Source organism: Mirounga leonina, unplaced genomic scaffold (assembly GCF_011800145.1).
Source record: "Mirounga leonina isolate KUSES-001 unplaced genomic scaffold, KU_Mleo_1.0 Mir_168, whole genome shotgun sequence".
Taxonomy (NCBI): domain Eukaryota; kingdom Metazoa; phylum Chordata; class Mammalia; order Carnivora; family Phocidae; genus Mirounga; species Mirounga leonina.
In genome coordinates, this window is record NW_023270426.1 from 65,415,450 (window position 1) to 65,436,532 (window position 21,083).

A 21,083-nucleotide genomic window follows, 5' to 3' on the forward strand; every position below is an offset into this window, starting at 1 on the left:
GAGTAAAGATTGTTAAGTAAAGCAGCAGCTACTAACGTCTTTTGGGTCACAGATTCACTTGAAATCCTTTCTAGAAGAACGTGCGTATATACCTAGACGCGATTTTGCATTGGGTTTTACTGATGTTACAGCCTCCTTACTGTTTATAAGCCCAAGTTTACAAACAGCTCATCTAAATAGGTACTGTGTTTGATTCTAGTGAGGGAGAAATTTCTTGGAAGACATTCATGGGACCGAGCCCAAATTAGCACACTAGAAGTAACATCTGTGTCCTAGTGAACTGTGAGGGACTAGATTTTCTTCAAAGGACTTATGCTTTTTGTTTTTGTCATCAGTAGGATCTACATCTAATACTTCATTGGGAAAGGATGTGGGCTCTGAAATGCTATAAATGTGAGTGCTGTGGGAGAGATTTTGTCAGCTGCAAGGCTCTGAGATATCACCTTCGACAGAAGCATTTTGGAAAAGTTCACTGCGAAGAATGTGGCCACGAAGTCCTGAGGGAGAGACTGCATGATCACAGTGAGGTACAAGTGGGGAAAACACCCCTGCTTTTTATTTGGTTTTTCATTCCCCTAATGGAGATTTATGGACAGGAGACTAAAAATCAGAACGGACCTCGTGGCCATAGGCCAGGTGGTAGGACGCAGCAGGGAAGCATGTGACTGTGTCTGGGAGCCCGCTAGCAAGGGTCCCCCTCCCAGGGCTGCCATTCCTTGGGGATGCTCGGCAGATTTCACGGGGTGCAAGTGTTGTACCCTGAGCAGCTGCTGTGGTCATAATCATTATTCCCAAATGCTTGTGACGTGATAGGAGTCTCATAGCCCCAGAATTTTTACTTTCAATGTAACCTTAGAGCTACCTGAATGTACCTCCCTCCCTCCTCCTCCCCCTTTCACACATGAGGGAGCAGAGACCTAATTAGGTGAAATGATTTGCCCAAAGCTTCCAAATAGTAAACGTCAGAAAAAGAGCCAGGATGTCATTCTTCTGATTTTATAAAACAAAACTAGTGCTTTTTATTTATTTATTTATTTTTGATGTAGTGTTCCATGATTCATTGTTTGCGTATAACACCCAGTGCTGCATGCAATACGTGCCCTCTTTAATACCCATCACCGGGCTAACCCATCCCCATTTAAAAAAAAAATGTGTCTTTTTTCCAGCACCGTGGTTCTCATGGTTCATTTATTCATCTACCACAGTGTTCTATCTATATCCAAAGAACGAATGGGCTTTGCTGTGTTTTGCAAACAGAATGAGAATCCCTCTGCTCATGATTGGGAGCATCTTTAGTGAGAAGCCAAATGAAGATGAGGAGACCTTTCAAATAGCTCTTGTAATTCCTATGTTATATGTTTACTTTTCTCAGTCTGTACAGGAGAGGTCAACCGTGGAGACACACAAGCTCAGCTGGGAAAATCTAGAAGAAAGGAATATAAGGCATATGGCTACAGAAATATCAAAAACCTGTAGGATGTGTTCAAGGCGCTTTGGAACAGTCCTTAGTCGGGAGAACCATGAAATACAAGAGCATCGCTTCACAGCCAGTAAGAGAGGTAAAAAAGATGCCTGGCTCTTTCCCTCTGTGTATATTTATGCAACATAGAAACCATATTTTGGTTTTCCCTCAGCGCAAGGCTTTAGGGCTTGCTTCTGGGAACAGGAAATAGAAAATGGAGAGGATGGAACCAGGATGTGGCTCGGAACTACACGCTCTTGGGGTGGCAGGGACGGAGAATAATTTTACAAAGCCAAATTTGAGGAAGAAGCTGGGAAACCAAGGTATCATTCAAAGAGACAATACAACACAATTCTATGGGCTTGTAGTCAAAAGTGGAACCATGTCAGGAATTCAGGTGGGAGTCAGGTTATGGTCTGTCCATGTCAAAAATAACCACAAAACTAAGATCTTAGATCTTTTGCTCTCCTATGTGTGCTCTGTACTCTAAACTAACTGGTGACCGCTGTTCTATGAAAGTCTTCTAAAAAATAAAAATTTTTCCAGGAAGTAATAATTGGTTCTGGATACAGAGATGTCACTGAAAAGTAATCATTTTTTGATGAACTTTCCCTAAAGAGAGTAGTATATAAATTGGATATTATGTTTCAAGCAAAAGAATAAAAATGTCAAAAGAAAAAAAAACCTGACGATCTGTTAACTTGGCTTAATTGATAAAGCTTACACAAGGGGCTCTGTATCCCTTGAGCGTTGATATAAAGTTTCTTGTTACTGATTAGTTCTCAGTATGTTCTGATTTCCATTATGATTTCTTCTGTGATCGGTGATTTATTTAAAGTCTGCGGTTTTTAAAATTTCTTGAAGTATGGAGTATTTTTAATTATTTTATTACCGGCTTCTCATTTGATTGCGCAGTGGCCAGAGAATGTAATCTGTGGGATATTAGTTCTCTGGCATGTGCTGAGTTTTATCGGTAGCTGAGTATATATATTCAATTCTTGTGAATGTTCCTTACATGCTTGAGGAGGAAGGTCCAGTCGAAAGTTCATTCCCAGAGTATTAGTGAATTCCTTAAGGCACTTGAGCTCTCCTCTCGCCAGAGGCTAACCTAAAATTAATTCTCAGTGCTAATATGAATTAGTTGTATAAAACTGAACGAGGGCCACTTTGTGATTGCAGATACTCAGGGATTTTTTTTTTTTCCCCTAGTCCATCCAATGCAGAAATTATGAAAGTTTCTTTGCTGTTGAAGGGGCTCAGCATATGCCACCCCAAATTATGCCAATTTGGTGTATTGATTATTTGGAGGTGAGGCAGTTGGGACACAGTAAATGAAACTGCTCTCCCTGCCTAAAAGCAAGCCAGCAATTCTCCCTCTCCCCTGTACTGGGACCAGGAGAGTAGCCTTTATCACTGGAGACCTAGAGATGGCACATGAATCTTTATAAACAAACCTTAATAACCTTTACCCTCCATTAGTTCCTCCTGTATATTTCCTAGTCACTTTCCCACAATTTATTGGCCTTAGAAGCCCCCAAATCCCTTCCCTTTGTCTAGTCACTTGTCCACAATTTATTGTACTTTGTATAAGTGGTATACAAGCCCCCAGGTCTCACTGCTACTTTGAGTTTTCATTTCTTTTCTGTAAAGAACCCTGTGCATATTAAAAAAATGTTAACATCGGTAAAATGTGTATGCTTCTTCTCCTGTGAATCTATTGTCAGTTTAGTTCACATGCCCCTTTCACTGAACCTAGTTATTCAGTTATTCACTTCCTTCTTGTGAAGGGTGGGGTCAGTCTTGTCAGCTCTTCCGGCTCAAAACAAACACACACCTATGATGTCCCTCTTTAAAAATAATGTACTATCTCCTGATTTCTAGATGTTGACTCAGTTTTTCCTTTTTGGAAACACCCTGCAGGCCAAACCAAACATTCTGTGGGCAGAATATGGCCTGTAGGCTGACAATTTCAGACTTTTAATAGATGGTTTAACTTGGAATTCTGTACCCTGGGATCATTATGTTGAAACTTGTTAACAGATATGTTTTTCATTTAGAAACTTAAAGTGATTTAGTCAATTGGAGCAAAGATTTCTTTTTCCTCACATAAGAACGGCGGAATATTTTTTCTTAAAAAATTCAGCCATTTCTCTCTAGAGACCTAGGATTAAATGTCAGCTAAGTCTAGAGGGACTTATCACAACTAGGTAGTCCTGGTGATTAACTAGATGTAATTTGCATATAAAATTAGATTCTTGCCTTAGCCACACATCTATTTCCGTGCAGTGAATATCAAATACTGATTATTTCTCTATGCAGCCCAAATGTCTATAGGATTTTCACCTCATAATATGTTGGAGTGTAAGAGTCCCCAAGAGCTACAGAGATTTGCAGATGAAAATATCCGCCCAGCCTCAGGTCTTCTGAGCTCTGCCTGTGTGGCTGAGATCAGGGCCCTGCTCACGCTGATCCAGGCTTGTTTTCCGGTGCCAGCCACCCGAGTGATCCAGGTAATCTGAGCCCCCAGCCCTATGGCCAGGCCACACAGCCCTACGGAAGCCATTCTTCTCTTATGGAGGTTACGCACATCAACTGGGCAAGGCCACATGTTCAAAGGCCAGCGTTGCCTCCTGTATGGGGTGACACGGCCTGCAAGGAGCCCTTTGAAATGCCAGGGTAGGCTTCAGGCTGGTGGAACAGGCCCTCAACCATGCAACAGCTGGAGCCCATTAAGGTTGGCAGGTTTTGCCCAAGGGATGAAAGTGCCTTTACATTGGCAGGGCCAAGGAACTGGTTCACACTTGACCGATATTTGTAAATGCTTAAGGGGCTTTCAGGCAAAGGAGCTGAGCCTGTCCCCCAGGGCCCTCTTTCATGGCTGAGCAGTCTGCCTGTGGAAATAATTAGGTGCTGCGCTGATGGGCTCCCTGACAACTTAAAGACAACTCCGTGTGTCCAGGAATGGCTGTCCGCAGAGCATGGAAAATTTCCTTGAAGAAAAATGGCTTGAACGTAGGAAAGGGATCCCAATAACAAGGATGGTATGGTTTCCTCCCTATTGTTACTGTTACTGGTAACATTAATACTATCAGTGCATACTCTCGAATCAGTGTTTAGAGAAAAAATATAGGGCAGTTCTGAGGGCCTTTTATTCATGATAATTTTTCTATCCTTCATTTAAAAATGCACACACCTGGCTGGCTCAGTAGTTGGAGTAGGAGCCTCTTAATCTCAGGGTCATGAGTCTGAGCCCACAAAGGGTGTAGACATTACTTAAAAAAAAAAAAAAAGAATTTTAAAAGATGCCCCCAAAATGCACATATAATTGTTATAAAATCATCTTTAAGCCATACATTTATTTAAAAGCAAAAGTGATTTTTTTAATGTAACTCAGTAGCAAATATGATTTATGAGTGTGATTAAATTCTTCTTTAAGATAGCTATGGCAAAACCCTGACTATGAAACAATGTATATTATTCTGTAGACACAAGGTGCGGGCACAGAGCTGGAAATCGGGAGCCAGTGTTTGATTCGGGTCCTGCATGGTGCTTGCTCAAAACAAGAGCCGCTGATGGATTAAGTAGCAGGATTGTCGTGCCCTTTATTCCATTCTTGGAGATTGATGGTACACATTAGCGTATTGAGAACTCTCAGGTTAAGGCTGCTAAAAACTCCATTTCTCATATTCCCTTGTCACTGTGATTTCTAATGGGGAACAGGTTTCATAAATGAGTTGCACTAGTGAGAACTGTGTTAAGAATGGAGTTGGGGTGGGGGAGAGACAGTGTGGCATAGGGCACCCCTCTGAGCTAGTCCTCCTGACCAGCAGATACATAACGACTTTGGAGCCAAGCTTTGGAATGCTTTCTATTGTCGTGAAAGTGCATTGTCAGTGTGTGTCGCCGTCCACCTTTGACAGATTGCTTTTGCCTTATTTGGGACATGACATTTCCCAAATCATAGGTAACAGGTTTGTTTGTTTGTTTGTTTGTTTTAACTGACAAAGAGATTCTTTCGGGAACTGGCAACCTAAAGTTCTCCTTGAGTGCTCAAGAAGGCAGCGATGTGCTGTTGATTACTTCACGTTTTGACTTTTACAAAATTACATTTAGCAAGAGATCTGAAGTAAATTCTCATTAACTGTAATTACAGAACACTTGATGGAAAATCATTCGAGATCTATTTAGAAGCATAGCAAACGACATCCGCCGGAAGGGTCGTCACTCCCGGTTCGAACTCGCTCGGGTCGGGCGTGTGTTCGGCACTTAGGCTGGAGCCGCCTGCCTGGGTGTTGACTGAGGACTGCCATTGTGAGCTGTGGGCTGTACAGTGGTGAATTTGATTCCTGCCCCTATAGAGTCCTTCCAGGCCAGTGGCTTCTAAGCAGAAAGAGTCTGAGAACTTTTGGCTGTAAATCTTCACAGGGATTTGCAGGCTTTTTGTGCAGAGTATACTTTCTTTTTCATAGGCGAGGCTCAGTTCTCAGTAGACCATGATAGATTACTTTCTCTTTCTCCCGTCTTTTTCTTTTTCCTGTCAAGTTGAACCAAGGGGTTCAACTGCACATATTTAAGCTATTCCACAATGTTAATTGACCCTAAAATGCTGCGACTTGAAATCCATTCTTCCCTCAAGGTTAGTTTGGTTTCACCCACATTATATCCTTCATCTTCACAGGGTGGTTCTTATGTAAAGGGGACTGATACCCAAGGATGCTCTGAGATTGACATCGTGTTGTTCAGTGATGTGTTTACTAATGTGAACCATTGCAAGAAACAACTGAGAGAAGGGTTGGATGCTCTGAGAGAAAACTTGAAGCAAACTTCGCATGGAAACAGGTCTGGATGAAGGTGTTACTGTGAATTCTTTTATTCCACAGGTGGAAAAGTCAGCTAAGGGAAACTCTGAGCTTGGCACAAAAGAGCATTATTGAGTAATAATTATTTGTGTATGCTAACATTAAATTCTTGGGAGGAAATGGAGAGATTGCCCCAGAGGCATTTTTTTAAAGACTTCTAGCTAAACTTTCAATGAAAGTTCATGAATTTGAGAGCCTATGATTTAAGGACTAATTATGTCTTCTCCAATGCACCTTTATTTAATTTCCATCCCCTTAGCTGAAATCTGACTCTGAGGAATGCAAACAGGAAGGGGTGGGAAAGGTGCCTCCAAGTCCAAGTACCAAGAATCTTTGAGACACATTTGTCTGATAAACATTCCCTTCAGCGGTATCCCGGGGTCTCTTGCTGATGTGGCTTTGCTGACATTATACACAATGTCTCCTCTTTGCTCCAAATGTTGAACTAATCAGGCCTGGGTTGTGTGTGTGAGTGTGTGTGTGTGTGTGTGTGTGTTTTGGTAAGTTCCAAAAAGAGAAAAAGAAAGAAATGAAAAAGCCTTGACATGTTGTTATTTATTTTTCTATTTCATTTTTACATCTCCTGTTATTTTTTTCAGTCTAGTGAATTGTGGATGAAGAAAAATGCAAATATCTGTGTTGTAAAACAAAGAAAACATTTTTTACTGAGAAAAATAGACCAAGCTAGGTGCCACTTGAATGTGAAAATAAGATCAATGTTTTAAAACGGGGTCCCAGGACTGTTTCTTAATTTAAATAATAGATTCATTACGAAGCCCTTGCTTCAACTGAGTACAGAGAAGTAGCTTGAATGTGTCTTTTATTGAAGAGCACTACCTTCAGGAATACCAAACACCTACTAAATTGTGGTAGTTAGCAAAAGACGTCAGATGAATGGCATGATGGTGACTATAATGAAGTCCATTGGGTTGGAAAGGCAGAAAGGGAAATGATGGAGTTTCACATTAGATTACACTTTGGATGGAGAAAGACCACCTTTAAGACAAAAGAAAACAAAAAGGAGAAAGGGGAGAATGTGTTTTTCATTTACCCATTACTTCTTCCAAGTTTTCCCCATTAAATTTGTAAACTATAGGGTACATTACACCATTGTTATTATTATTTATCAAAACAGAATGTTAATGTACTCTAAAGACACATTAAAAATAAGAGTTAAGCTATACCCTTCCCATGGTGACCTTATTTGGAATCAAAATATTTGTTTTTCACTGTTAGGTCCTTTTTCTATACTCCTTGCCCACCCAACTTCAACGAACCTTATGGACGCACTCTCCCTAAAGCTTTTCCCCCTCCTCCATATCTCAGGTGCCCTTCCTCCTGGAGAAAAACAGTCCTTGAAGATCTTTACTTTTTGGATTTCCAGAATGAGTTTTGAAGTAAAACCCATGAAAAATAACAGCCCTGAAAACCTTAGTTCATTTGCTCTAATTGTTCCTGACTAAAACCAAGCAAACTCATTTTCTCATCTGTGTTCCTTCTATTCTTTCAACTCATTAAATAATTTAATTGAAACCCTTTAAAGTTGAACCGAATTCCCAGGTAACCACCATCTTTCCTTTGCACCTGTTAAGTGCCTATTCATTTTCTCTTCCCCCGAGTGATTTTTCCAGGGACTAATTGTTTTAATTCAGCCCAGGATCTATTTTATCCCACATTTTGTTTTGCTGAATGGTTCCGGTGGCTGAAAAGGAGCATATTTGCTGAGGAATGAGTCTTTGAGGCAAACTGAGGAAGGAATGTGAAGGCAGGGAAGGAGGCAGGCTGTCCAAGGTGTTGTCCTGTGCCCAGATCTGTATGCAGCAGGCATTTTGGGGGGCTTTCTTCTGCACTACTCAGAGCAACCAAGACCATACCACAATTCATTTGAAGGGAAAATTAAATTAAACAGGAAAAGAAGCAGATACGTGGGTCTGACAGTTGGTTTTGACTCCCACCCACTGAGAGAGTTTATTGTTTCAGTTGATGCCTGGTTTTTGGTGATATATTATTTGTTGCAGTTATTTTTAAAGCTATTCAGTTACTCTATTTTGAGAGATGGGTGTGAGGGGAAAAAAAAAAACTCTTTTCCTTTGAAACTAGTCTATGCCTTAACCTACTGGTAACAACAACTGTTCTGTGTCAGTCATTTGCTGGGCCCTGCTTGTGAATGAAATCTCAGGAGACTTGCCCAATAAGCCCAAGGTACTGGAAATCATTTACACACCAGAGGAACTGTACTCCTCTCTTTACACATCAGTGTGTTTATTATTAAAAAACCACAATAGGAAAACATACTCTCAGATTTTAAGGAGACACGGCTATAAAATATGTGTCATGCTTATAATGGTTATGGTTATAATGGGGACTTCTCATTATCTCTTATTGCTTTGATTTAGAGGTCTTGAAAACAAGACTCTCTGTTTCATTTTATTATCCAGGCAGAGCATCTTAAGGCTTTTAGAGCCACATCACAGGACGTGGTAGTTGTCCTGATAAGATATGGACAAGACAAGATGTGTTCAGGGACTGGGCTGACAAGAACAGGAAGTGGCAAATAATATCACCTGAGGGCTCATGAGCAGGCATTGCTATGACCCACGCCTCATTTCTACTAATAATATTAGCAAAAATCTTTTGGGATACTCATTGGACTGTAAGGTGCATGCAGGGTAGCCTAAGATAGTACTGACATCCTCATTAACCTTGACCCATTCCAGAACTCTGAACTCCTCAGTAGATCTAATAATTCATTCAAACTCTTTGGTATTCACACGAGTAAGCTTCACATACCTATGGCCATGTCTCCCATAGCCCTGTCTCTTGGAATTCCTAGTGATTTTTAAAGATTAAAGCCAGGACACCGTGCATAAAAAAATCTTAGATGCTTTAGCCGATGTTATTTTTCCAAAGAAGGTTTACTCTTTCTTTCTTCACCAGATGGATAGAGTGAGAGCTGATTACCCACGTCACTCTTCATACCCATTAAAAAAACATGTGTGAAGGCGAGAGCATTGTTTTTTTTTTAAGGATCCCCAGGTGCTTCTAATGTGTGGCCAAGTTGATAGATCATTGTTACAACCTAGTATGTTCACCAGGGACTTCTCCCTAGTCCTTGTCTCCTCAGTCCTTGAGACTGAACCCTAATCCATGTTGTCTAACCCCGGCAAGGCAAGACTGTCAACAATCCCATTCAATTCTTCAAGAGGTCCTGCTTTGTTTCTTTAACCATACTTGTCTCAAGCATCTTCAGAATTCAGCAGATGTTTGGAGGGAAGAGGTCGTATTTCAGGTTCAACTCTCCACCCTTCCCTTTTCATCAGGATTGTGGCCTCCAAGTCTCTTAACATTGTGTCAGCCCCATGAGCTTGGCAGGGTTCTGCTGGTTTCTTTAATCCCAGCAGCTTCTCTTTGCCCAAACAAAATCCATGTTTTCAGCCTCTTGTCTATTCCCCAAGTCAGTGTTATGTCCCCAGAAAGAAAGCAGCAGAGTATCTGTCCACCTCTCCATGATATGCTGCCCCCACCCTCACGGGACCTCAGCCTCTCCAGCTTCATCAGCTCCCTGGTGCCTCTCAAATATGCTTACACATGGTTTTTAAAATCTAATCATCTGGTTGTTCTTAATGAGCACCAGTCTTCTACAAACTACTCCATTATATCCAGAAGTAGAAGTCTGATTTCTTTTAAAATATTTTACTTCATCATATTCATGATTAGTAATATCTAGTGCCCCAATCCATATTCAGATGATAATTCATTTAATAGTTACTTGTTAATTACCTACTATGTGCCAGATACTAGGGACAGGGCAGTGAACAAAACATACACAGCTCCTGCCTTTGTTCAACTAACACCCCAGAGTGAGAGAAATAAGCAAGTAATATAATGCCAAGTGGTGACTAAATGCTATGAAGAAACATAAAGCAGGGGAAGGGGGCAGGGAACCGGGAGGGAGCTCTTGTTTTAAAGGGTGTCCAGGAAGGGCCAAGTGGTGCAGCAGACACCTGAATAAAGCCAGGACTGGAGCCACAAGGATCATCTTCAATGAGGTATACCTTCTAGGTATAGGAACAGCAATTGCAAAGACCCTGAGGAGGGACCATTTCTGGAATGTTCAAGAAATATCCAAGAGAGTAGCAGGGCTAGAGTAAGGGGAAGGATGATTGAACATCATCTTGTGTTTCCTTTCTCTGTTATTTCTCATGACATGTCATGTTCCTTTTTTAAGGATCCTAATGGGAAAGAGAGCACCCTTGTCTTTAAGATTCAATTTTGTATGTACCGAAGGTCTTCACAGGCATTCCTTTGAGATCATGGCCTATTGTGACATCCTGGGGCCTGCCCCCTCCACAGGTAAGATGTATTTTTCTTATTTCACAGGAAGCCTTAAAATGGCTGCTTCTTCAGGTTGTACTTATAGATGACTGACTATATCTGGACGCAGTATTGAACAAGGCTTAGGGAACCAGATTGCTTGCAGTAGAACTGGAACATGGAGTGTTTTTAGGAGCCCTTTTTCTTTTCTATAGCACGTAAACACCATGCATCTCTATGCCGCCAGTTTTTAATTTGAAAAGTGTGATCAAGGATTGACTATTTGTCCATTATAATGGAGTAGAGAAAGAGCGCAGGAATCCCTACTTGAGCCTAAGTTGAGTTTGCAACAGGATTCAGCCACCATCTGGCGGACTCAAGAGGGTAAATGAGTCTCCTCCAGTGGGAAAGATGGGTTAGAAACACAACATGGACCCAAACTCAACAGATCAGTGTTGAAGAGAGAGGTGCTTAATTCTCAGCACCAGTGGACGCATAGCCCTGTCTCTTGGAGAAAGATTTCCAAAAAGTGTGTGAAAAGCAGAAGAGCTGTTTCCTGGCTGTCTGCTGTGGCAGCCAGAGCTCAGGTCAGCCTGGCTTTGCAGCCTGGGTGGTAGAGTGTGGCTCTGGGGTTACTGTGTGAGCGGGGAAGGCGTCCAGAGGTGCCTGAACAGCCGAGAAGCACTCTCACTCAGACTGAAGAGGAGGCAAGAACAGGCCTCTCTCCTTGATGCTCTTACTTTCCTGGTACTGGCAGAAGAAGTTGTGCCTTTGGCAAGCATGACCACCCCGATGGCATTACTGTTTTTGGTAGGACCATCAGTGCCTTCGGTAACAGCAGCTGCAGAAGACATGGAACTACACAGAAGATCGGGAGAAGGTGGTGATAGCAAATAGCATGCAGTATAGAAAGAAAGAGTCTGCAAGCACATGTGAGCTAGTCAATGGGCGCATCTTAGATGGGGGAGAAATCTGAGGGAACTCCTTCAAGAAATGGGAAATGAGAAGGGCAGAGTCATAGAATGACATTGTTATGGCCATTGTGATGTTATTTTTATCCCTAAGATGTGATATCTGGAATGATATATGATGTATAAAATTTAGTCATACGTATAAAGAGGGGGGATAAAGTATCTCCATTAGGCAAGAAGATGAAGGACCTGTTGTGGGCCCCTCCAGATTCACATGTCAAAGCCCTAACCCCCAGTGTGATGGTATTATGAGGAGAGGCCTTTGGGAGGTAATCAGATTTCAAAGAGTTCATGGGCTAGGGCCCCCTTGGTGGGATTAGTGCCCTGAGAAGAAGACAAGGAGACCCCAGAACTTCCTCTCTGGACCATGTGACAGCAAGGAGGCAGCCAACTGCAAGCCACGAAGAGGTCTATCGCCAGGAACCAAATCTACCAGCACCTTGACCTTGGACTTCTGAGCCTCCAGAACTGTGAAAAAGTACATTTCTGTTATTTAAGCCATCTGGTCTATGGTATTTTGTTATAGTAGCCCAAGCAGAGCCCAAATGACTAAGTGATTTATGTAGCTGTAAATACATTCTCCAGAGAACTTGGAAGTTGAATCTAGGCTTCTGCTTGACTTGAAACATATATATATATATATATATATATTCTCTTTGCAGCGATAGGCGGATATGAAACTGCCATGAGCCAATACATGACCAGTGATCTTCCCGTAGCTTAGCAGGATGTATCAAACATTTTAATTGATCTACTCATTTATCTCATTGGACTATTATTTGTGGAATATCTACCATGTAAATACTTAAAATGGATTAGATAGGAGATCAAGCTTTTTGTTCTTTTGGAGCTCACATTTTGTAGAGGAGTTTCATGAGCCCAGTAATCCTGAAGTATCTGTTTTTCCCTAAAGCTCCACGCTCTCTCCTGTCTCTCTTTGCACAGTTTCCACTGATACACTTTTTTTCTTTTTTTCCAGTTTATTTAAGTAAACTCTCTACCCAATGTTAGGCTCTCAAACTCACGACCCTGAGATCACGAGTCAAGAGTCAAGAGCTCCCGACTGAGCCAGCCAGGCGCCCCCAATGATACATTTTTCTTAACCTGCCTCATCCTACACCCTGCCTTGAAGTTTCTGCTTGCCTTTCAAGACTCAGCTCAGTGTCAGCTCAGCTTCCTTCTCTAATCTTTCCTAGACCTGCCTCTTCTGCTTTTCTCCTTTCTCCTCGTATCACCGCCGCAGCACGATCCTCTTGTATTGTCACTGTGCACGGGTTTGGCTTCCCACAGTGCTTTGAGCTCTTTGAGCATAAGCTTTGTCTTTGTGCCTGGCACTTTATTATTCAATAACTGTTTATGGAATAAAGGGAATAAATAAGCATAACATTGGCCCTACCCTCTCAGCCAGACTCCAGAGGAGCATGTTGGCTTTCTTGGTGTAGTTCTCTTCCTTATCGTACTGTTGGACAGTGTGCTGGCCATATTAAAATTCTCTTCTGTTGTGCTATAATTTGTTAATACACATATATTGCATGCTTGCCACCTTCTAGGGACTATTAGCACTGGGGACACAAACATGAATAAGACGTGAGGGGGTTTATAGTCTGGAGGGGAAAACAGACACATAAAACGGTCATTTTAATATCACATCATCCGTAATAAGACAGAAGTATGGGGAACTCTGAGATAAGATAGGGTACTAGGAAAGGGAGTGTGGACTCTTAGGGTATCCTACAGTTCTGGTAAGTCCTCTTGGCTCTGTAATCTTGCTGATCCTGTGAGATTTTTTTTTTTTTTTTGAAATGCTGTGATGTATCCAGCACCCATTATATGCCATACATAATTCTCATTGCCCTAAAGTTAATCTGATTAAATGATCTCATTTGACTTGCAAAAAAAAAAAAAAAACAAAACCTAAAAGAAAGCTACTATCTCCAGTTTGAATATTTAAAAAATTGAGCCTTAGAAAATGTAAGTGATTTACCCACAGTTATGTAGCCAGTCTGTGCAAGGGCTGGGATGTAAGTCCAGGTCCTTCAGACTGTCTAGGACCTGTGTAGTCTGATACAACATCCAAGTTCTATAATGGAGAGAACACCCTGGGCTTGCAGCCAAATACGAGATCTATTTCATATTATCTATGAGACCTTGGGTAAGTCAGGTAAAACTCTCAAGTCTCATTCTTTTCATCTATAAAACAGAGATAGTTGCCAGAATTAAAATATGAGATTTAATTTGAAATCATGTAGCAAAATGCTTGGTACAATGAATATTTATTTTTAAAAAAGATAATTCTATCTCCTTAAGTCTTACCATAGGCTCATAAAGCTCTCGTATTTGTGCAAATGCTTTCTTTCTCTTGTGTGCAGACTCCAAAAGCACAGTTGTTAGCCAACAGCAGCTCCTGGGTAATCGTCTTGAGGATTTGAGACTATATCAGTAGTTCTCAAGTGAAAATGTCTCCCAGAGGAGAAGAAGCATATTTTTACATTGGCTTCTAAGTCCCCTAAGTTCTTGAGCACAGCTGTGTGAAATGAACTGAAAAAGCCTGAAATTCTTAGGTAGCCCTGCTTCTCTCCACGAGGATGGGGAGTGGGTTTTATAGGACAACAACAGTCCAGCAACTCAGACAAGTCCTAGGACTCCAAGGAATTTTAGTGGGCAACTCTATGTTACTAATACTTGTCAGAGCAAGACTCAGATGATCACCTCAAATCTTCACAGGCATCGTGTTGTTATTCCTGCACATCTTACATATGTGCTAAACAAGTAATAGCATGGCCCGTGTGCCACAGTGCAGCCCAGAGCCCTGGGATCTGACAGGACCATGATTGACAACATTCCTGCTCAGATAGGATTCTCAGATCAGTACTACTAGCGTCACTTGGGAACGTGCTAGAAATACAGAATTTTGGGCTCCATCCCAGACCTACTAAATGAGAAACTGCAAATCGAAAGATTCCCACATGACTCTTGTACTCATTAAAGTCTGAGAACCCCTGAATTAGCCGTTAGTTAGGAAGCATTTGGGCTCAGATCTAACCTGCAATAGAGGGCAGTAAGGTGACAACAGGTGGCTTAACTTCCCAGCCATGCTGACTTTGGGCAGCCTACTACCTCTTGGAATCTACTTCCTCATTTGTAAGCTGGAGAGAATAGTGGTTCCTGTATCTCAGGGATGTCAAAGAGTAAATGTGTTAATAATGATAAAGCACTTAGAATAGTATTTCACTCAAAGCAAGGGAGCTAAGTATTCCTGTTTTACAAGTGATGGAGATGATATGATGGCGATAAAATAAAGACTCACCTAAGTCACACAGAGAAGAAACAAAAAATCATAAGCCTCAAAAATAAGTTAGAGACCCCTAACTTGGGTTCCTACGTGAAGAACTTGGAAGGAGGGGAAATGTTGATATAGTGGTGGCTTTGAGGAGATAATCCCTGACATTTTATCAGCTAGAGTAGGTCATCAAATACCTGACATACCTATTGGATACCAAAATTTGAGTTAAATTACTGTTTCTTTTATTTTTATCATCATAAATCTGAGTTTCTGTCTGAGTCTGATTGCTAAGAAAGGCAGAGAGCCTCCCAGTAAAACTGAAAGGTCTTTTTTTTTTTTTTAAATAGTTCTAATAATTGTTGCTTGGGAAGTTTGGGACTAGAATATGTTTGTTATAATATTTGCCATATATAACTCTATTCGCTTATGGAATTTGACTTTACTCTCTAATCTGTTGATAATCAACCTACTATTATATCTCTGATTTGACCCTCATCAGCTGGACCAGTATGAAAAGACTGTACAGATATGTTTGAAATTAGGAATCCAGATCAAGGCATATAAGTTTTATTTTTGTAAAATGTATTTTATAAGTAAAATAAAATTCCTGGCCCAAGTTAACTTTAAAATATGTATTGTAGATTTGAAATTTGCCACAATTAACAAGGGTGTCATTGTGTGACAATTTAGTTGGGCAGAAGGATAGGTAAATATAAGGGCTGTCCAAAATAAATTCATATTAGAACTTCTAATTGTGTTGAATTGGGAAAATTTAAATAGATTACGATCAAAGATACGAAACATTTATATTTCATACAAGTAGAATAAGCACAACCTGAGTTGTAGTATTAAGCTACAGATGATTATTTGATCATTCTTGCCATTTAATTTAGTTTTCCTCCCTCTTTAGTCTATCACTAACTGAAATGGATTATTTGTTTTAAATTTGACCTAAATACATCTTTAAAATCATCTCTACCTTTATAAATATAATAAATTCCCTCAAGAGTCCAGGTAGTAGAATCTCTTCTGCAAGTATGTATACAAATAGGGACAATTTAGATATTAAACAAGGGGGATTATATAGGTTATTGTTGAGAGAGCCTGATGACATTTAGCTTATATGTAGATTATATTTGCATAAGGTAATGAAATATGCTTCTGGGAAGTAAACTTCCTCTGCAAATAGACAGAAAATCTGCCTCATCAGAGTTGCTTGTACCAGAGTTTGCTCATTTGAACTGCTCCGGCATCATGATGTTGAAGCTTTCTCTTTTAATGACTTGGGTAAACCCAAACGACTTCCCTAAAAAGAAAAAAAAACTGTTTAGTTTTGAATGACCACGGTCTAATTAATCAGAGTAACATAGCTCATTTGTATCAGGGGAAACCAGGAAAGGAGAGGAGGGAGCAAATACTCACAATGGTCTTTGTTCCTTGGTGTGAACAGGTTTAAAACTTCACCTTTACCGCAAACTGTACCTCTGTGACGACAGGGACGTGGCGCAGCTGTGTGCCTTGGCCCTCTTGCCAGACCAAGTGGATTTTGTCAAGGCGTCTGTGGCAAGGGTGAAGGAGCTCACTCGCTTAATGATACACTGGTTCAAGACATCATTTGCCAGGTCCATGGAGGAAAATAAGTATGTACCAGCACATGGGCACCAAGTGAGCCTTCCTCTTTTCATATCTCTTTCCTTTACACTTCCAGGCCCCACCTCTTTCCTTGGTAGGCAGAGGAGAGGGAATATATGGCGAGAGAGAGAGAGAGAGAGAAAGGGCTGTCCAGAATATGGAACATGTGTATTACATTATTCCAAAACAACATAATGGTTTGGTAGGAACCAAAGAACAGAAACAAAAATATTTAGTGGCATAACCAGATGGATTGGTGCAAAGAAGGAAGGCACAGAAAAAAGGAAAGGGAAACTACTAGCACAATTTGAATGGGGTGTTTACTCTTTGAAGCCTCAATTTTTCCTTCCTCTGTAGCTGGTTCTTGATAAGGCAGAGTTGTCTTTCAGAGAGCTGGGGTCCTCAAGTTGCGGGTGCATGTTCTTGTATCTTCCCTTGCCTTTGGTAGGAACAGGCTCTAGCTTATGATGAAGGGATGTGAGGGAGACTCAGTGACTCCTTTGAGGATTTTAAGATAAACTTTTGGTAAAGAAGTAGAAATGAATTCTCCATTTGGCAGAAATAGCAGAGACAGGGGATTTACTACAACATATTTATATACGGCACTTTCTACAAGGAATATGTCTTCTTTGTCTTTGCATGAAGTTGCTAATACTCTTGATTTGTTCATCTGAATCATATACTCTATTCTTTGTATATTTTTCTGTTTACCATTGAAAATATTAGTCACTTTGCAAAAACACGTATTACTTCTTTTTTTTTTTAGATTTTATTTATTTATTTGACAGAGAGAGAAATAGCGAGAGCAGGAACACAAGCAGGGGGAGTGGGAGAGGGAGAAGCAGGCTTCCTGCCGAGCAGGGAGCCCAGTGTGGGACTCGATCCCAGGACCCTGGGATCATGACCTGAGCCGAAGGCAGACGCTTAACGACTGAGCCACCCAGGCGCCCAAACACGTATTATTTCTGTATAATTATCTCCTATATCTAAATATCTCTACACATTCTGTATGTTTTTTTCTCATTTGGTTGAGTAAAAATTTATTATTAAAGATAGAAGAACAAAGAAATAAAGCTTCTTGCCTAAGTAGATCCTTGGCAGATGACAGCCCTGGTTTTGAAATATAACACATTTTTTTTTAATGGAGAGCATATAGGTCTGGAAAAAGAAACTTATCTATTAATATAGCAGAACAATAATTCTAAGACTTAAAAAAGGGTGGTATTGTGGGGAAATTGCATCACATATGTTATGATATGGTAATTGGTTTTCTAATTTGGGAAAGTAATCTGGTAATGTTGTATTAAATATTATGTGTTAAGGATTTTAAAATATTCAAACTATTTGTCAAGGTAATTCCCTTATATTAAAAAAAAGTGATAGTAAAAAGTAAAAAAAAATGTTTACTTATTACTTGATTTCAAAAAAAAGAGTTGAGGCCATTTATATTAAAAATGTCATAAAAAAGAGTACTAAAAATAAAGGTGTAAAAAAAAATTAAGAAATACCTAGAGAACCAACCTTGGAGAAAATAAATCACATTTAAAAAAAGGAATTCATGTAAATATGGTCAGAATTGTGCTGCCTAAGATAAGGAAAACTAGAAACAACAGAAATGCTCCTGAAGAGCAAACAAACTTGCACACAGATATGCTGAAATATTATTCAAGACAAATTTGGGAGCACATAACACGTGGAAAGGGTTAAATGAAATGATGTCAAAGGGCTCAAATAGAACACAAGATAGTATGGACACGTGTCAGAGGTATGTAACTACCCATGTAAACATGCCGTAAAATGTCTTTCTCCCCCCTACATTTACTTTCATGGAATATGAAGAGCATCTCCTGCTTGAGTGGTTTTCAACCATGGCTTCTTTTGGCACATGGGAGTATTAGCTCGTTCAATTGGAGATGGATTTGAAGTCTGGTGTTTGTTGTTGTCAACCCCTAAGGGAGTATAGCAAGAACTGAATTATTGATCAGCTGAAATCTGGTTTGCTATTTCATTACCGGGACAAAAAATTTTTTCTACTTTTAGTTTTTCCTATTTCCTTTACTTAAGTAAAAACAAATGACCAATAGTGATAGTACAAAAATATTTTCATTCTGTTAGGGAAAAAACTGCTTGATTTTGCAACATATCCCCAAAGAGATTGCTATGGCTAATGAATGCCGAGGCAACAAAAATACATATTAGATATCAACCAACATGAAATCCTGAAACTATCTGATTTGGTTTATTTTTTCTCCCATGAGTTTGTTTTTAACCCTCAGCTTTAATTTTTATTTTATTTTTCCCTGATGTACATAAGCTGCAATTTAAAAGATTAATGTATAAAAATTTTCCTTCTTTACCCCAAATTCCCACCTCCCTAACAATGTTTAGGACATATTTTGCCAAATTTGTTTTTTATGTATGCTTAGTTTTTAAAAAACAAAGAACAAATGGGTTTGCACTTTATGTATCACTATGAAAATTGTTTTTCATTTAATCTATATCTTTTTATATCTGTATCTAGAGATCTTAGAGATCTTTCTTTTAACAACTGTACAGCACAGTGCAATCAATCATTCAAGACAAATATAACGTGAGGTTCAAATACAAACCACATATGCTGTTAGATATTCTGGTAGCAATATCTAGAAGGGTAAAATGTAATAGACGAAATTAATTTTAATAATATATTTAGCCCACTATGTCCAAAATGTTATCATTTCAACATGTAATCAATATAAAAATTATTAAGGGATATTTTCCCTTTTTTAAAATATAAGTCTTCAAAATTCAGTGTGTGCTCAAGTCAGACTAGCCACATTCTCTACAGAAGGAATAGAAGTGGAAAATGCTGATGAAAGGGAAGGAACATATCAAATTTGTATAGAGTTGACTGTATTAATTTACAAAAAAGAGTGTATTAATTTACCTTTTCACCAATAGACTGTCTATTGTCTCACAAACTCACCCATGTTGGATATTATAATTCTTTATATTTTGCCAATCTGAGGGGTGGAAAATTATTGTTTGATAAGTAGTAAGATTGAAAATAGAATTTCTTCTTCCGTAAATTGCCTGTTGGGCTGAAATTTTTCTCCTACCTGAGTAAATCTGTCTTCATTTTCTGGGTTAAGGAAGTAGACAACACTTCATCCTGTGTGTCTAGGTTCCGGAGACTTCCCTCCTCTTACACAGTGGAGCTCCTCACCATTCACATCTGGGAGCTGGCAGGAAAGCCGCTGCTCTTCAGCCTGGTGCAGGGAATGAGGGCAGTCCTCAAGCTTCTGGTTCGATATGCAGAAATTGATGTTGTTTGGCACAGACACTACCATCCCAAGTTCCCCATTTTTGTAAAGGTGAACCAGAAACACACAAGGTAACTATTTATCTTTTTCTATGCTCTTAGGATAGAGGAAGCATGTTTGCCATCCAGAAAGAAAAGTCTGGAGCAAAAACAGCTTGATTGTGATTCACTGTAAATGAGAAGGCCTTAATTAGCATAAAGTCAATTCCCTTTGATTACTTCTCACAGAACTTTAATTCTCAAGTGTGAATTATTAGTAATTTGAGTAGAATGAATCAACTGTGGATACACATGGCAAATGGGGAGGAAACTGAAGACAGGAAAGCGGGGAGGAAACTGAAGACAGGAAATCAGGGAGGAAATGCCTCCGGAGGTGAAGAGGAAAAATGAGAGGGCATCGGAGTTGGGTTGGGGGGGGCGGGGGCAGAAGCAAGATGCTGTCTCCTGATGGGTATTAGCCTGCAGTGGACTTGCTTCCACCCTTCCAAGAGTCCTTTTCTTAACCACCTTCCTTCTTTAACTCTGACATCCCCTTTTCTCACTATACAACAAATCAAAACTGATTTCAGACGTGGATAGTTTTGTGTTTTGTTTTGTTTTGTTTTGTTTTGTTTTAGGCCGTTCATTTTAGACCCTGCCAATCCTACTGTCAACGTTTGTGACACCTGCAATGCCTGGGACGAAGTTGCCCTTGTGGCGAGACATAGCCTACTGAAGCCTCTTTTCAGCAGAGTGAGAGCTGAGCCCCCTTGGCTTTTCACAGATGACTGGTAAAATGGGCAAGGAGCTACTGTCCTTGGATTTCCATGAAGAAAATAAAAGGGATGCCGAACATATTCCCAGTTAGAGTGCTCTGGATGAAAGGCAGTATGATTGTCTTACTCTAATTCACGACGTTAATGACCTCATCTTTAACAAACATATTGATATGAGTCGTCATTGAAAATAAAAGAATCCATTTCAGCCTTTAAAAGAATTGAACTCTCCTCTCCCATTTTTTGGATTTTTTTGCTTTGGTGGCCTCGTGGACAAAAAAAAGCCAAAAAACATTTTTAAAAATCTAAGTAGCCACAGTGAATAAATAAATAAGACAAAATTCCCAGGTCATTTGAGAGAAGATTAACTGAAAGGGTAAAATCACTCCCATTTTTTAGTTTTAGTTCATTATGGCTTCAGGTTGACTTTTCAACTCTCCTGGTGGTCTGGTATTTCATTGGGTCACCTGTGTTTTCAAGATTTCCCTACAAAAACCTGCTTGCAC

At 40.0% G+C, this 21,083-nt stretch overlaps 1 protein-coding gene across 1 annotated transcript; it reads left to right on the forward strand.

The window, feature by feature from the left end:
• Positions 1-234: 234 nt before the first annotated feature.
• On the forward strand, positions 235-20,845 carry LOC118017036 (2'-5'-oligoadenylate synthase 3-like). Its single transcript, XM_035014937.1, has 8 exons — positions 235-527; positions 1,373-1,559; positions 3,782-3,972; positions 6,141-6,301; positions 10,550-10,674; positions 16,340-16,529; positions 19,685-19,894; positions 20,440-20,845. Exons 1-8 carry the CDS (start codon positions 369-371, stop codon positions 20,594-20,596), a joined length of 1,380 nt encoding a protein of 459 aa, XP_034870828.1. The 5' UTR covers positions 235-368; the 3' UTR covers positions 20,597-20,845.
• Positions 20,846-21,083: the final 238 nt, after the last annotated feature.

What these genes read in the sequence shown, in the direction of transcription:
- LOC118017036 (XM_035014937.1), top strand. Translation starts at nt 369, where the DNA reads ATGTGGGCTCTGAAATGCTATAAATGTGAGTGCTGTGGGAGAGATTTT. An exon ending in CTTCACAGCCAGTAAGAGAG is followed by an intron (nt 1,560 to 3,781) that starts GTAAAAAAGATG and finishes TTCTCTATGCAG; the next exon opens with CCCAAATGTCTATAGGATTT. An exon ending in AGGTCCATGGAGGAAAATAA is followed by an intron (nt 16,530 to 19,684) that starts GTATGTACCAGC and finishes CTGTGTGTCTAG; the next exon opens with GTTCCGGAGACTTCCCTCCT.